This window comes from Kryptolebias marmoratus, linkage group LG16, assembly GCF_001649575.2.
Source record: "Kryptolebias marmoratus isolate JLee-2015 linkage group LG16, ASM164957v2, whole genome shotgun sequence".
In the NCBI taxonomy this organism is placed as follows: domain Eukaryota; kingdom Metazoa; phylum Chordata; class Actinopteri; order Cyprinodontiformes; family Rivulidae; genus Kryptolebias; species Kryptolebias marmoratus.
Window position 1 is genome coordinate 16,961,036 of NC_051445.1, and position 17,153 is coordinate 16,978,188.

The 17,153-nt window shown below is 41.6% G+C and overlaps 2 protein-coding genes across 3 annotated transcripts; one reads left to right on the plus strand and one right to left on the minus strand.

Moving 5' to 3' along the window:
* The first annotated feature begins 652 nt into the window (after positions 1–652).
* LOC108232228 (nuclear factor 7, ovary-like) lies at positions 653–5,393 on the plus strand. Its single transcript, XM_017409858.3, has 2 exons — positions 653–2,214; positions 4,042–5,393. Exon 2 carries the CDS (start codon positions 4,044–4,046, stop codon positions 5,259–5,261), a length of 1,218 nt encoding a protein of 405 aa, XP_017265347.1. The 5' UTR covers positions 653–2,214; positions 4,042–4,043; the 3' UTR covers positions 5,262–5,393.
* A 295-nt stretch (positions 5,394–5,688) lies between these two features.
* Positions 5,689–8,783, minus strand: ccn3 (cellular communication network factor 3). 2 transcript variants are annotated; one of them, XM_037980597.1, is made up of 5 exons: positions 8,636–8,783; positions 8,083–8,311; positions 7,713–7,967; positions 7,290–7,513; positions 5,689–7,200 (listed from the first exon to the last, which is right to left on the minus strand). In XM_037980597.1, exons 1-5 carry the CDS (start codon positions 8,684–8,686, stop codon positions 6,898–6,900), a joined length of 1,062 nt encoding a protein of 353 aa, XP_037836525.1. In that variant the 5' UTR covers positions 8,687–8,783; the 3' UTR covers positions 5,689–6,897. The 2 variants fall into 2 exon arrangements, with proteins under 2 accessions (XP_037836525.1, XP_017265384.2); XM_017409895.3 differs by having other exon boundaries at positions 5,690–7,203.
* Between the last annotated feature and the right edge of the window lie 8,370 nt (positions 8,784–17,153).

Below are 17,153 nucleotides of genomic sequence, written 5' to 3' on the forward strand. Positions count from 1 at the left end.
CCTTTACAAACGGCGCTAAATGTTGTAAAAAGTGACATCAGAAAATCAACACTACATTTTTAAACAGTGTTTGAAGCTAAATGTGACAAAATTTAGGCATGAATTTTTAGCACAAGCTCCTTTACAAACGGCGCCCCATAGATATCATTCCTGTTTTTATTGCAGCAGAGCGGAACAAGCACACAAAGGTGAGGCTGTTCGTTGGTAGAGAGGTTTTCAGGGACAGTAAGCGCATCTGAAGAGCTTTCAGGCACGCGGGATGAGTTGGAAGAGCAGCTTTAAGCTTTTAATTTCAGTTACTAAACTGGTTAATTAATAAATGTTTTCTTCCCCAGTTTTTCTCTCCCTCCTTTTTAATCATTTTTCCCTTACAGTGACTCACCTCGACCATCAGCTCTCAGCTTCTTTGTCTGCACCTGTTACTTTTTGCTTTAAGTCTCTTTTTCTACCTTTTTATTGCGTCTTCTATCAGTCGTTGCATTTTTCATGTCTTCCTTCTACCTGGATTAAACAAACGTTCTAAGTCAGGTGCTGATTAGAAGGACTGACGATGTTTGAGCTGCTACAGAACTATTTGTTTCTACACGCCGCTCTGTTCTATAAGGATTTACTGGCTTCCTGTGAAGCTTTTTTTTTTTTTAAAAGGGGGGATTAAAAAGTCCAACGCATGTACTTGTTTTTAATTACCACTGTAGAAACAGTTTCAAGCTTGACGTTGAGTTATGCATGTCTGAAGCGAGACGAGCAAAGTAAAGCTGAATTTATGAGAAAATATTTCTCCCAAATTGTCAAACAGATAAAAGAAGCTAGGTGTAATTTTAACATTTGACCATCAGAAAAGAGGTTTTACAAACCAGCCTTGTTCCTGAGACTTGTATTAGCCACCAGTCGTAAAACAATTTGAAATAAAACAGGCCTGAACGTCAGGAGTAAAGGCCCATATCACCGCCGACTTTCAGAGATCTGAGCTCAAATCGTTTTATGCTGAGAGTCGTAGCTCCTCCCAGAGGTTACAGCTGCGCCCAGTTAATGACTCTCAGCTACTACCATCTTGACTGAGCTGTAGATGTTCCTCCACTGGTTACACTCTGAGAGTTTCATTAAAGTCCGTCCAGTGGTTCAGGGGGTATTTTGCTAACAGGCAGACAAACAAACGCACACAGACGTGGGCAAAAACATTATCACCCCTCGCCTTAATGATCTCAAGACTCTGAATGATGTGTTGAGAAGAGCTTGTTTTTTTCTTTTTCTGGCTACATATGAGTTGTTTCATGCTCCCACTTTCTTTAATCATCTCTTAAATCCCTCGTATCGTCCTCTTTTCTTCTCTTCGTCTTCGTCTCTGTTCTGGATCTATACAAAAATAAAAGTAAAAACCTTTCTGTTGCACTCTTCCTCACAACTAAAATCATCCCTTACAAAATCACCTCCAAAACACAATCCCCAGGTTTAACAAATCAATATTTCAGAGCTGAATCGTGGCTCCGCGACACTCAGGGCTGTTGTCGTTCGTGTCTGCACTACACTTCTCTAGATTCAGATATATGAAATGCAGAGGAGACTTTCTCTCACTTTTACAAGAAGAGTAGCATTTGAGCATATAGCTATGGAAGAGGATCGGGGCCACGGTAAAAAGAAATCCTGGAATTTTGACTTTAATCGGAATACTGACTTCAAAAGTCATTTTTGTGTCACGGTGGCCCTAATCCTGGTCATTTTACTCAAACAAACAAACAAAAAAACCTTAATCAAACTGAGTTTCTGCAGCTGAAGCAAGTGCAAAGTCTGAAACGTTGCGCAATCTTCTAGCTGGTTTCAGCTTCCTGCAAACATCTTTCTCAAACACACAGCTTGTTGATATAAAAGAACATACATGCAATCATTTTTTATCCCCCTCTTTAAAGTTCGCCTGAAGCCTGCCGGATGATTTACTGCAAGCAGGGCAAAGCTGCACGTTGTCCCCTGTAATGTGTGTGTGTGGAGGGTCAGGAGCAGCTAAATGCCGTTTTGAGTTTTCCTGTCATGATTAGAGCAACAAGAACCTGTAGTTCTGGCTCTGCATAACATGTAGTGAAACACGTGACAGAGCAGGAGGAGCGTAACTGAATCATTTACAGAGAAACGAAACAAAGCTTTCTGTTTGCACACACACACACACACACACACACACACACAGCGAGAGACAGAGGAGCACAGCTTCACACACACACACAGGTGAGGTCACCTCTCTCTCTTAAACAAATTTTATGTGTTGGTTCGTCATAAACATTAAGTCATCTTTGAAACTTGCAGAGTGCAAAAAATGTGTTTGATCCGTCGCCTTTCTCCAATACGTTCATTTGAAAAACATGCAGATGCTTCTCCCACCAGAATGTCTTGTTTGACAACACTTATTTGTTCAAGCTGTCTTATGATGCTGCAGTGCAAAATGGTTTACAAGTGGAGAAGTTTGAGGGGATTAAAATCTTTAGTGTTCAGTGCTCCGCTGACAGAAGACGTTTGGACAACCTGAAGTAAGGACCGGTCCTGGGATTAGTTTAAAGTGCTTTTGTTCACCTGTTGAAGCACTGCTTGTTGTCTAACACTTCAGGATACAACAGTGATCAGCAGCAGACGCGACATTAGTCTCTTATCATCTGTAAATAGTGACTCTCGCGTCACATATTTATACTCCCCATTAGGTGTCAGCGAAATGTTATCATTTAAACAGCAGCTACACATAAAACTTGACCCCAATACTGATTTTATGATTTCTGTGGCTATCTTTTGCAGTGTTTGTTTATTTTTTTCCAGTGGTAAAATACCTTTACGCACTGGTCGGAAGGTATTGAACCTACTTAACTAAAAACACGGTTTCAGATTTCTAAGATTGGAGGTTTAAGATGGCAGCTTCGGTCTTGGCGCCACTCCTCTCTACAGAACTAAACTATTCCCTCAAACTGAGGTTATTCAGCTGTCTGTAACCTTGCTCCAAAAGATGTGAGCTGTTGCTTTAAGTTTAGCTGTGTGTTAATGCTGTCAAAAACCCCATCTTTGTTCAAATGCTCCTGCCAGTCTTGTCCAAATGTTGGCGTCCATGTAACATTAGTCTAGGTTTAAACGTCTTTAAAACTTTTGCCAAGCTACACAGTTATACCTGTGCCTTTATGATCTTTCAGCCTACTTGTCATTTTTTTGTAGCTTGGATTAACGGTGTTCGACAGGTGCAAACGTGCTGCAAACCACATGAATGATGCAAACTACAAAAAACAAATGCAAATGAAAAATGCTGCCAAAACAAACAAACAAAAAGAGAGACCAGCAAGTAAGAAAAGCTGCAAACTCTCTCTCGCCACAAAACGGAAGTGCAGCAGACCACCAGAGGGACTCGAGGTTGGATTCAGCGGTGTCTTCCTGCCATTTGACCCGGTTCGGCAGTGAGATGTGGGTCAGGTCACCTCCGTGTCTCCCTCCTCCTCATCATGGTGGTTCGCTTAGGGACCATCAACAAATGAATGAACCAATGACACTTGAAAAGCAAAAATTAAATAACCTCCATGTCATGTGAACTTCTGACCAAGAGTTAATGATGAATTGTTTCATTAGACACACCTAATTTTATCTGATTTTAAAGCATTTTATTTTCTTTATTAATATTTTTATTAAAAAAAATCTCAATAGCTTCCATTCCTTGAGACCAGGTGATTAAAAATGAACGTTGAGTTGTTTCATGAGGTGGATGTGTCATATTAGTCCAATCTAATGAAACAATTCAACATTAGGGGGACCTGGAGTCCCCCTGGTGATCTGCTGCACTTCCGTTTTGTGGAGAAAATTTGGAACTTTTCTTACTTGCTGGTGTTTTTGGGTTTTGCAGCATTTTTCTTGCACTTGTTTTTTCGTAGTTTGCATCATTCGTGTGCTTGCAGTGCAGTTTCGCTGTTCGTAGCACATTCGCATCTGTCGGCCACCGTATGAAAGGATTAATATCAGTAGCACTTACTGGAGCTTCTCAGACAAAATAACGTTTGATGATCTAAAACATTCAAACCTGCCCTTTAGACATGGCCGCATCCAGCAGTTTCCTGTCCGAGGAGCAGCTCACGTGCTCCATCTGTCTGGAGGTCTACACCGAGCCTGTCTCCACCCCGTGTGGACACAACTTCTGCAAGACCTGCATCACCAAGCACTGGGCGGCCAAGGAGCAGCACCAGTGTCCCCTGTGCAACGACAAGTTCGGCAAAGGCCTCAAACTCAGCGTCAACACCGAGCTCAGGGACATTGTGGAGAAGTTCAAGAAAGATTCTGTGAAAGCAGACGGCGCTTCCCAAATAAAGCCTGGTCAGGTGCCGTGCGACTGTTGCCCCGACAACAAGGTCAGGGCCTCGAAAACCTGCTTGGTGTGCTTGGTCTCGTTCTGTGACGCACATCTAGACCCTCATCTGAGAGTTGTGGCTTTCAAATCACACAAACTGACTCATCCGGCGCACAAGCTGGAGGAGAAGATTTGCAAGAAACACCACCGGATCTTAGAGTTCTTCTGCAAGAGCGATCAAACCCGTGCCTGCGTCCTGTGCACAGAGCACGGCGACCACGACACTGTCCATTTGGAAGAAGCGTACGTGGACAAGAGCGCTCGCATAGGGACGAGCAAAGAAAGCCTGCCGAAAACAAAACAGAACAAAGGGAAGGAGACAACAAAAGCTGCAGCACAGAGCAAAAAGAAAGGCAAAGGTCACGGAAAAACCATCAGCGTAAAGTCAAAAGCTCCTTACACCCCTTCAAGCTACAGTGAAGTCCCCCATCATTTTATCGGATGTTCCTGCTTCTCTCCAGCTATGGAAGTCTCTGAAGGGATGTGCATCTACCAGGTTCACGTCAAAGGGAGAGCTGGCTGGGAGTTGGCAGTATTTAAAGAATCGTTGTTTCGGAGGGGAAGATCTCCACTGATCGCCAGCAATGGATTCTGGGGCATACAGCCATCCAGTAATCTGTACACCGAGACAGTGGTGGTGATTGTAGATTACACAAACGGACTGCTGTTCTTCTTTGATGCAGACAGTGGCGCCATCATATATTTCACTAGCTGCGATTTCAATGAGAGACTTCACTTGTACTTTGATCCCGGTCAACCTGCCAGCTGTGCACAGATTCTACAGAGAGATATTCGGAAGATATTAGAACAAAAGTATGCTCTGCTCCGCGTTATTATGTTCATCGTTGGGGTGTTTCTTGTCCTATGTATTCTTTGTCTGGACAGTGCTGGACAGAGCTCAGACTGACACTTGCCTACAGTGCTACGCATAACTGCGGAGAGTATGAAGATAAAAAAAAAAATAAAAAATTGTCTGTGAAGCCTATTCATTGTGTAACCAAACTATATGAACAATAAAACCACAGTGTCTCATAAGCTGCTGTTGGAATTTCTGACTGATTTAATAATGTAGCACAAAATGAATGCAAATAAAATGCCAGCCTTTTATTTATTTACGTTTTTAACAAGTCTACACTCTGAGATGAACAGACTCTTAACTTAACTTTTTTTATTAAGTGTTGAATGAAATTGCAAGTGCAGTGTGACAGAGTCACCACTAGAGGGAGCTGCATGTTCATCCTATGAATCACTGCCTTTGAGTTCATGTGGAGTTATTAGAGCCACTGTTGAAACTTGGCTAACACATTTGAAAGTTTCTATTTTTTTGTATTTAACAACGAATCAATACATAAATATATCCACTGAAATGATTAATAGATTTAAAAAGAAAACGTTACAATGACAAATTTATTTTAAAAATTCAAACGTAGAACAAATGTCCAGAAATTTTTATAAACAAGCAGAATAATGTACAATAAAAGTTAAAAAAAAAACACCACATACTTAATTAACATTGTGTATCTGATACACATGCATTCAAACAAACATATAACTGTAATAAAAGTACAGCTATCACATACACATTTAACCAAAAATAATCAAAAAAAGAAAATACTGTCCCTAATATATAACATAAAAGACCTGCACAACTGCATTAATTTAACGTAAGACGGACATTATGCAAGTTTCTATGTTGCAACAAAGGTGAGACTTCAGGCAGATGTTACAAATGACACCAAGACACCACGGTGACCTCTCGTTCATCAGCTGACCCTTTATTTGGGTCCATGTCAAAGTCCACACTTTAGTTATTTCAAAAATGTGTCGTCTGTAGTTGGAGAATTTTGATGGCAACGTGAGTAAAACGTTGCGGATGTTTCCTGTTTGCGAATCGTGCCCCAATCCAACACGATTAACGGCACGAGGTGTCCAAATTTTAAACCGACGAAGGACGTTCTTCAATCTACGGGCTACGTTACGCTGCAGAAAGCTGCGTTTTCCTGACTCCTGCTGAACAAACGGCTCTGCTTTTCTGCTCTTTGTCTTTTCATACTTTGGAGCCTCTTAAACAGAGGTTGTTTGAAATCAACCTTTTCCATCTACGCGGCACAATTTGCTGTCAATCCGGAATCGGCCTGATTTAAAGTACAGGGAAAGGGGACGCAGTTCACTCTGCCTGATTAAACAGGGGGTGAGGCTGCTTCACAAGGTTTAAGTGCTCTGCTAATTCTCAGCAATAGCTCAGGTGAGACTAATTTGTCCACAGGCTGTGACACAGCTAAATACCTCTCCAGGAGAGATACAGAAATATCTAATACTCCAAGCATTCAAGTCTAAAAAAACCCACTTATTTTATAAAAGAAAGTGTACCGAAGTGAGATATCTTCTGTCTTCTTTGGTGGATTTCTTTCAATTTATTGCATATTATTGACTATTGTATTGCTTTTATAAAGTTGTTTTTTTGAGAGTTAAACCACCCTTATTTAAGAGAAAATAAAACAATGCCCTTCCTCCAAACAGCCAGCAGTCATTGTGATCTTACTCTACACCCCAGGCACTCTCAGGCCACTGTACGCCAGCTCCGACGGGTCCCACACGGCGTTGTCCCGGGGGCAGTGGCTGTGGCAGGCACAGGTCAGGATGGCCATGACCGGCTTGCGAGTGGTTTTGCCGTTGGTGCACTGGAACTCCACCAGGCTGGTCTTGGTTCTGTGCGGGGTGCAGCAGCGGCCGTCCATACAGGAGCCACAGTAGCGAGGCTTGTAGGCCTGGACGCTGGTGCAGTTCTTGTAAGAGAAGTGAACGGCCGTGTCGCTTCTTGCCACCCTCTGACACTTACTGTCTCTCTGCTGGACAGGGGAAGAGGTCATGAGATGTTGCAATTTTTGTGTACTCACTTGAAAGATCCGAATGAGCTGAAGGCAAAGAGGCGTACCCTTGGTGCGAGCTGTGCGAGCTGCTCCTGCTGGATGTCGCAGGGCCTGACCACGCAGAGCCGACTCTGCTTCACCATCTCACACCGATCGTTCTTGTTTGTGACCCTGGTGGACACCCCCATGCCGCACGTCTGAGAGCACGCCCCCCACTCTGTGGTTTGCTCAACGCAGTTCAGGCTGGGGTCCCAGCCATTAAAGCTGACCGTCTCCTCCTGACGAAAAGCTGAAGTGACCCAGAAGGATAAAATGTTTGGCAGTGTTAAACACATTGTTCAGTATAAAAGGTCATTATGTTATATTTAACTTTAGCAACTTAACTAAAGTAACCTTTCAGATTAGTGTCTCCCACTGGAGCTTAAGCTTTTATTTCTTTATTCTTTATCATTTTTTTTCACGTCTCACCCCGGTTGGAGTCAACTCACCTGCCAGGGCAAAGCCACCCAGTGCACTGGACTCCGTCTGGGGCTCACACACCCATTTCTCACAGCACTCTCCGGGCACCTGGACCTTGTGTGGCATGGGGCAGTCCGGCCCCGGCAGCATGACATCCAAGTTACAGCGTGGAACACAGCCTATCTGACCGTCGCGGCAGATACACTGGTACTTACAGCTGGGGAAGAAGATCTGTCCGTTCTGATACACAGAGCCATCCAAAACGCACACGTTCCCCACGGAAACTACAGAAGGGAGGCGAAACAAACAGAGACATTATAGGGTTTTTTGTTTACATGCAGGGAAAAAAGTATCCGCCACTGTACGCATGTGTGTCCCTAAATGCAGCAGCCGACTCACAGACGCAGACGCCAGTCCTTCTGTGGACGTTGACAGAGTAGTCACACTGCAGACCCTTACGGACGTCGCAGGGGTTCATCTCGGAGCAGACTTGGCCCGTTTGACTCGCACAAACCAGGCAGCAGGCGCAGTCGTCCAGGACCACAGGCACCCCGGGGGGACACACAGGGATGTCTTGTGGACACTGGCATCTTCGAGGACACATCTGGGACCAGGCTGGTGTCAAAACCTGAGTAGAAAAACAAATATTGGTGAGAATCTCATGCTCTCAAAACGAATGAAGGTATAAAATAAACAAACACATTCATTTAAAACTGGTAAACATTAAACAGGCAACTCAGTATCTTGATATTTACCTGATGACCATGACATTTACTTTGTCGTTTTGATGCCACACTTTTATTTTAACATGTTGTCTGAACCCAAGTTATAGTCGGCACAATAAACTAAGCAATATTACAGGTTAAGTTGTGAAAAATACTTTAGAACACCAAAAGGAGATAATATGAAATCATTTAAAAAAATTTTTTTTAAAAAGGGTTGTAATTCTTACCTGTGCTGTTAAAAAGAAAGCAAACACAACTTTTTCTAAAAAATGACCCATCTTCCTGTTGTGTTGTGTTTAAAAAAGAGCCTGTTGAGCCTCGCGTTTCAGGGTTCAAGCGTCGCTCCTCTCTGTGGTGCAGCAGAGGGTTGGTCTCTCTCTGTCGTCTCTGTCGTTCTGGCTCCGGACTCGGGAGAGGAGGACCTTTTATACGACTGAGCTGTGAAGACAAGACGGAAGGAATGCTGGAGGGAGTTGGACCGAGATCAGAGTCACATTTTAATGTGGGAAGACGCTACCATAAACATGATCTGACATCCTAAAAGACCTACTTTTTATCATATCAGTAGTAAAATCATTATAAATTGCTTGTATGTTTGTATAATAGTTAATAACTTTCACCAACTTGTCCTTTGTGTGTACACTCTTTGTCGATGAGCTCAATATGTTATCATTTTCACACACTCCCTGCTTGTTTCCTCATTTCAAAGCCTCTGACCTTTCTCTCGATCCCTACGTGGGAGGTCATGGTGGAAAACCATCCTATTCCCCGTAGAAATGTTTCTGTTTCCTTAAATAGCTGCACGGTGGAAACTTTGGACAGGGATGGAGAAGGACAGAATAACACATCTGGTCGGAGGAACCTTTCTGTGTTTTATGAGTAAAAGTTTATTTAGGGATTAGGATGATAAGAAGACAGAAGTTCAGTGAGTTTAGTTTGTATATTTGCAGCTATGATGACTCTCTTTAAAAGTCACAGATATTAGATGTTTCCCCCCATTTATATATGACTACATTCAAATGATGCTGTTCAAATTTAGCAAGAACACAGAATGATTCAGTTTTCCGTTCATAAAAGTATTATGAAATACATGGTATCCCATAGTTTACATGCTGCACACACACACTTTGTGTAGGACTAACTATGATGGCAAAAACCAAGAAACATGGCAACAATGAACGTGTACCCTGCTTTTAATATTTTTTCTCATTTGTTTCAACAAAGCCAGACTAAACATTAGCATCACTCAGCAAAACTATTACAAATCGTAAGCTGTAAATCTGATAATAAATGACAAGGAACACTTAAAGCTCAACAGAAATGTTAGCATTAGGAAGTTTTTATAATAAAACCTGCATGTAATAGTATGTATAATGTGTTAGTTTATCTATTTTAATGTGATGGTATGGGTAGAAAAAGGGCAATTGACTCCAGTCCCACGGTATTTTGTTGAAAGGAGCTTACCTGAAGCCTTTTAAAAACAGTATAATGGTCACTTTTCTGTGGAGTCCCACGGTATTTTGTTGAAAGGAGCTTACCTGAAGCCTTTTAAAAACAGTATAATGGTCACTTTTCTGTGGCTTTTGCTTAAATCACCTTCAATCCAACGCACATGAGCGGATGAGGATGAACAGAAGTGTGCATGGGACGACCAAGAGCTGCTGAAGGTTCCAACAGAGGGGAGAAAACGTGGCTGTTTTCATTATAGCTCATGTTGTGAGTATCATTGTGTCAGAAAAAAAGGCCAAAAATAAACCAGATCTGAATGAATGAATGCTTCCAGAACATTTCCCTGCGAGAGGTCATAAAAGCCCTTTGAAACTTCAGACTTGAACAGGATGTTATGTTCTTCTGTGCCGGCGATCAGTGTCCACATTTTCATTTGGAATAAATCTTTTTTCCCCTCTTTATATTGCAGCATGCATGTGTTGTCAGTTGCTATAACGATGCTGTGCGTTTGTTTTACTTCTCCGATGTGTGACCTGACCAAAGCCGCAACCCTAGGTGTTCTGAAAAACATTTATATTGCTGTTCCAACACATTATTCAAGAGTACTTCCTGTTAAGACATCGCCTCCATGTGCATCGAAAAACCCCAAAAACTTAGCCCCGGGCTTGCCGTCCATTCACAGTTTGCTTCTTCTCTCAGTTATTTGACAGAAAGAAAGTCGGCTTCAGAGCAGCTCTCCAAATACCTCCTGGTTCCAGTGAAGGGTCGGCGGCTGGGCCAGGATCTTGATTCAGTGCTGCTCAAACAGAGGAAGCTGAAGAATGTTAAACATCACACGCCGGCTTTGTTTGGCTGGCCTGTGTAGATTTCTTCATCTTTACCTTCTGTGCCATGTTGTTTTCCTTTCTGATGTGCTCCTGGAGTGGGGCACAAGGTGGACTGTAACAGAAATGACACCATGTCACAGGAGGGGATTGTATAAAACTGGGTCTTTTCTAGATTAAAACGGTTTGAGACCAACCCTCTGAACTTGATTCTCCATCTTCTGTTCGATTCAGACAATTAAAACAGGGCAAACAACTGACTACAGAAAAAAGATTTATCCTGGCATGCCACAGTTTTTCACCAGTCTGAATATAAGCATGTAAATATTATAATTATTGTAGTGGAAAATTCTGATGCATGAGAAAATATGAAGATTATTTTCAGTGTGACAGTTTGGCACATGGCGAGTGTGATATCTTGCAAGTGTGAAACAGGAAGTCTGGTCACGCTGCGTACGCACTTTTGTGGTATCTGCAAAATATTTCAAGTGTTTGTAGAGCTGAGAGAATATAAAAGAAAGGCCTAAAGGGGAAGGACCGAGATGGAGATATAGAGAGGAGTGAAAAGAGACACTTTAAAGAAAACGGTGCTGAAAGGACTGACAGAAAAATGATCCTTAGCAACAACACTAACTGCTTAAGAGATAGTTTGGATATTTTAAAGTTGGGCTCTGTGGAAAGGTTACGAACAATTAATATCTTACCTGTTGTGGATAGCTGTCTGAGTGGCCTCACACTGGAGAAAGAATTAGTAAATTAACAGCTAGTTGGAGCAACACCAGGACCAAAGCAGATTGTTTCCGGCTTTAAACAACTTCAGTTTTAACAGTTTCACAGAAGTTCATCCAAAGTTTGTTTTAGAAACCTCTTCATCACGGTCAGTTTTGCATTATATGATCATTCTATGTTATTACTGGCAGACGTGGCCCAGGTTGCACCAAAAGTGCTACAGCTAGCTGCTGCTGCTGCTTCTATTTACAAATAACCAAATAATTCCACATAAATACCCATTTATTTATCTGCACTACTCTGCAAAAATTTATATATATATTTATATATATATATATATATATATTTGTATATATATATATATATATATATATATATATATATATATATATATATATATATAATGACTGAAACATCCATTCTATGCCACTTATTGGCGAGAATGTGCACATTGACAACGTATTAAAAAAAAACAGAGAAAGAACATTCTTGAAGTAGCTCAAAAATATATGATTTTTGTAAAATTTTTGTTTTTGTGTAGTACAGATGCAGTGTGCACAGAGCTTAAATTCTTTCTCTAAACGGAGGTCGTTCAAAAAGCGAGCTACAGCAAGTAAGACATCATTCATCCATAACGTTTCCACAGAAACCTCAGAAACGTTCAAACTGTTGTGAACACGTTGTGCTAAACGCTGTGGCACACGTTCGACACGTTGTGCTAATTTTAGTCATCTTTCAGTCTTCCTCCCCACTGCACCTTCTTCTTCAGCTGCAGGAAACAGTTTTGTGCTGTTTCAAAACAACCAAAGACAGCTGGCCTTCCAGCTGCTGGCGTTGGGGCAGATTTGGAGCTTCGAGCCCTCACCATGTGGTGGGGCCACACAGTGGATGCCTCTTGAGTTTACATAGACACTCAGGCAACAATTTACAAAGTGTCTCACAGTAACGTTTATGGTCAGCAGTCTGTGTGGCACAGGAAGTGGATTTGATCTTGATATACTGTCACAGCTATGGATTTGAGCCTTACTGCATTATTTTTGCTCCTTTCAGTTTAAAGTTCAAATGTCAGCTGGGACAGGGTTCGCCACCTGAAAGCCATCTGAAGGAAGTCGTACGGATCCAAACAATTGGACGGCGAGAAGATCTGAAGAGTGGCTCAAACTGCCACGGGACTTTCTGTTGTAGAGCGCTGTAAATATAGACACAGACTGTTGTTTATAGGAGCTTGATCTGGCTCTGAGCGTTACGTACACAACATGGAGGGAGACGTGCCTCGTTCCTGTATGATGTCAGCTTTTTTATAAAAAGACTGAAGCTGAACCAACAGAGTTCAGAATTGGTGAATGGCCTCTGTGACGTGTTCTTTCACTGATGCTCTTCCAAAATAAACCTCCTAAAGCGGCCCTGTCGTTCGTTCACATCTATTTGTTTTCAGATTGTTTAATATTACTTCTGTTCTGCTGAACACTGTTATTGGCTTACATGGGATATTTCCTGATGACCAAAGGGAAAAACCAATGCATATGTTTCTTTAAAGGGATAGTTCAGATCTTTCCCCTCAAAAGGAGTCTCTGAAGACTGGTTGGATTTCACCAAACATCGGTTCTGCACTCCAATCCTTTCCAGACACAAGGTGTGTGTGTGTGTGTGTGTGTGAGAGAGAGAGATCAGTGCCACAGTACCTTCTCCCTGACCCATCTCTCCTGTCTTCCGTTTTCCATGCAGACATGTGAGTTTGCAGAGCGTTCCCAGGCGCTCATGTATGAAGCTGAAAGGTTTCACTTTGCGCACCAAGCGGCAGTCAGTCGGTCAGTCAGTGGAAATAACAGCTTGGGGGGGCCACCACAAATCTCTCACCCAGAGTTTATTTGCTGTACGCCACTGTACATGAAGTGAATCACCGGGACAGAGGCAGCTGCCTCCTCTGGTGGGTGGCAGTGGACTGGATGCGTTGCGGAGCTTTCCACTAATAAAACGTGTCATATGGAAAAACCTCAGGATGCGTTTCAAGAGGATGGGAAAGGGCTTGGTGTTTTCTCTGAGCAGACGGAGAGAGCCGGTGGCTTCCTGTGTGGAAGAGGGGACTGATGTCTTTGAAAAAGAGCAGTAACGTTTGGGCCGCGGGGACTAAAAATAATCAAATTAGAAGAACCTTTATGGGTCCTGAACCAAATCAGAAAACACACAAATCAGCTGCAACAATATCACCAAGAACATCTGGAGTGAAAGGAAGAGAGAAAGTGTTTCACTAAATGTATTTCTTGTACGTTTTTGCCCTTTTCATTTAATTTAGGATGAATTAGAAAGAAACTTTCAACAGTCTCCTGCCTCCCAACATGCTGCTGCTTTGACTGACCTCAGTAAACATCGGCGTGATGCTCAGTCGACTCTATGGCAACCGGTAACCCTGCCCAACCTTACATAGTGAAGTATGTGTGAACATACGGCCAGTGGACTGCATTTAGGACCGGTATGTCGAGAATGTTAGGTTTCACCAAGGAGAAGCACAGAAATGCAGCCTTAAAGATGCCCAGAAGGTTACAAGTTTGTTTACCGTTTACTTAGAGAGAATGACCTGGAGCCAGGGAGGCTGTTTTCACTGTTTTCAGCTTTACATATAAAAATACCGCATCTCCTCTATACACATATATAAGCAGCAAGCTAATCTTCTGTAACATTTTATGCAAAATAGTAGTAATCCATAGTCAATGAATAAAATGTAAGTTAATAAGATGTAAGCCATGACCAGTTAAATGTGTTAAAAATACAATAGAGTTGTTTAAGAAAGGCTGCACAACACGTGAATGATGATCGTACACCAACATCTGTTGATACTAAAAGAGACGGCAACAAAACAGATCAACACCTTGTTAAATATTTGATTAAAATAATATGCCTGATCTTTTAAAGTGGGGCTCTGCGGAAGGGTTATAATCAGCTAATATCTTACCTGTTGTAGAAAGCTAGCAAACTGTTGCCACGATGAAACAACTCCAAGCTCCAAAATGTCAAAAAACATTCATGCAAACACGTTTTAAAGAGCCTTCACGCTACCCTCAGTTTCACATTACATGGTCATTTTTACCATTTTTTACCATAAATAATAGAAATATTATCATATCGCAGGAAGCCACCAACTGAACTGGAAGCGCCGCAATTTGGTTATTTGTGCTTACAAAATAATGTAAAATAACCATGTAATGCATAATTACCTGCTAATTTGGTCTATAATATAACATTTGAATGATCTGCTTTGAAAGTTTTCAAGTTGAGTTGTTTTTAAGACAACCCACTTTGGTCTTGGTGCAGCTCAGTCTACGTGTTAGCTGGTTAGTCTGGTCAGAATTTAATTTGTTTCTGCAAACTGAGGTCTTTCTAAAAACTATCTAAAACAAAACAAGATATTCTTTGTTCATAACCTTTCCTCAAAACCTTATTCCAAAAGATCTAAACTATCTCTTTAAATCGATCCATCTCCTTTACCTGCGTTTCTGTGCAGGGTCACAGGGGAGCTGGTGCCTTTGTGCCTCTGCCTTTACATTGAAATCATAAATAAAGTTTTAATTTTTGGTAGTGACCTATTTTTAATTTACAGGAATATAAAATGAGAGTCCACTCTAATTAAGGATTTTTTTGTTGCACTTTTTTGTAAAAACCATGCTAGAAATCCATCCTTCCATTTCCTTTGAAGCGTTTTTCTCATTGCTGCAATACTTAAGTTTGACTACTGGAGGTCAGAAGTATACAATAAATAAACTAAGTTCTTTCACAGAAGTAGTTTGTTGATAAAGAAATTACACCCAGGAAGCATACTAATAATAAATTAACAAACGTAATCTTTGCATGAGCTCACAGCAGTATAGTCTGTTAAGATCATGTGTTGATTAGAGAGCCAAAGGCACATATTTGTCATAAATATCCAAACATTTAGGGCAGTGCCCAATCCAGGTCCTTGAGGGCCACTATCCTGCACATTTTAGATGCTTCTCTGCTTTGAAACACCTAGTTTGAATAAATGAGGGATTAACAGGGTTCTGCAGATATTAAAGACATGCAGAAGAGCAGGGAAACATCTAAAACGTGCAGAATGGTGGCTTTCGAGGACCAAGATTGGGCACCACTGATTTAGGGGAACTCAGCTGTATATTCCTGCATATATAATGCATCACAAACAGGTACAGCTTCTCTTTACTGTCCGGTTATTCTTCTCCTTTGGATCTTTTCTTGGACTTTTTTTTGTCATTTGTGTTCTTGGCGTCATTAGATCACACATACAGGCAATAAAAAAACCTCAAGGGAAGCTCTTAATGTGGCCATTATGGCACTCCACTGAACAACGTAATGATTCAAGTGAGCCATTACTCAAGAATTAAGCCTTTTTTTCTTAATGGCTGACGCCTTCTTTAGTAGCTCAGAGCACAATTGGGTCATGGTTGTTTCATTTTGTGGACATGGGGGAGGAAAAGTGTAAACGTCTTCGACTAAGAGAACAGACGTCCAGTTGCTTAGTTTAAAACTGTTAGGATCTGCCATGTTTTAGGATTAGCGTGAGCACCGGTGGGGGCGATGAAAGGTACTTTAGAGTAACTTTAAACATGCAGCAACAAAAAAAACACTATATTTTTTGAAAGTACAGATAATTACAAAAACATTTCTAGCTGTTGTGTTGTTATTAAAAGACGTAAAACAAATTCACAACAGAAACTATCTCCACTTTTCCCCTTTTTTATGTACAAGCTAATATTAGCATAGCAGCACAGCTATCTGCTACAGGTCGTTGGAGTTTAAAACTCCCATCAGCCATTGCTTCAAAGTAAGGCGATGACTCCTGAGACAGTTTATGATTTATTAATTTCCGCCATTTGGTAACCATTTAGGCACATATTTGATGTAGAGTGTATTATGTAGTTTGAATATTAGTGTTGCTGGAGATGTCGTCCTAATTGCCACCATGTTAAAACTTTCTCTGGCAATTAGAGACATTCTGCCATACTAGATAAGCCATATTCAGATATAAATGTTAGAAGTACTTTCTGCTATCTGAAACTAAGGCTGAATAAGTTGTCTTTTCTGTGTGCATGAATACGATACTTCATACATAATAAAAGGTGTTGCTGTGGAGAAATCACAGGAATGAGCTAACCCTTCTTCAGAGAGCAAGATAATAAACCACCAATGCCTCTGATTCAGTCCATTCAGAGCATCAACCTTGACGAGACCTGCTTTATTTCCCAGTTTTGTCCTCGGCGCTGCTCTACACCAACTGTGACGCAGTGAGCAACAAAAAGCTGTCAGGCCCCTGTGGGCTCACTGTTTGTTCAGGAGCAGCTGTGTCTCAGCTGCTCTTCCCACACGAACGCGCACAATTGCAACTGTTTGAGGCACGAAGTTCGTTACCTGCGTCCCGCCAAACTGAACCAAACCAACCTGTCGATACTTGGAGTGGTGCTCCGTTGTGCACAGAGGTGGAGACAATGTCAAAGCGCACGCCGCTCAGCTTTGTGGTGACTCTAAGTCTGAGCAATAAAGCTTTTAGATCCACTCCATCAGGTCCGTTTTAGTGACTAAAGAGCTTTCTATTTGCCTAACAGTGTTGGTTTTGTTCTCTCGCTCGAGTTCAATAAATAGTCCTTCATATTTTCCGGAGCTTGAAATTCCCATCTGTTTTGTCTGAATCCATGTCATAACCTTAAGTCAACAAAACCCCTACGGTTATTATAATTATCTTGTTGCTGTGTACAAT

What these genes read in the sequence shown, in the direction of transcription:
- LOC108232228 (XM_017409858.3), top strand. Translation starts at nt 4,044, where the DNA reads ATGGCCGCATCCAGCAGTTTCCTGTCCGAGGAGCAGCTCACGTGCTCC.
- ccn3 (XM_017409895.3), bottom strand. Translation starts at nt 8,686, where the DNA reads ATGGGTCATTTTTTAGAAAAAGTTGTGTTTGCTTTCTTTTTAACAGCA. An exon ending in AAGGACTGGCGTCTGCGTCT is followed by an intron (nt 7,968 to 8,082) that starts GTGAGTCGGCTG and finishes TCCCTTCTGTAG; the next exon opens with TTTCCGTGGGGAACGTGTGC. An exon ending in TCGCACAGCTCGCACCAAGG is followed by an intron (nt 7,204 to 7,289) that starts GTACGCCTCTTT and finishes TCCCCTGTCCAG; the next exon opens with CAGAGAGACAGTAAGTGTCA.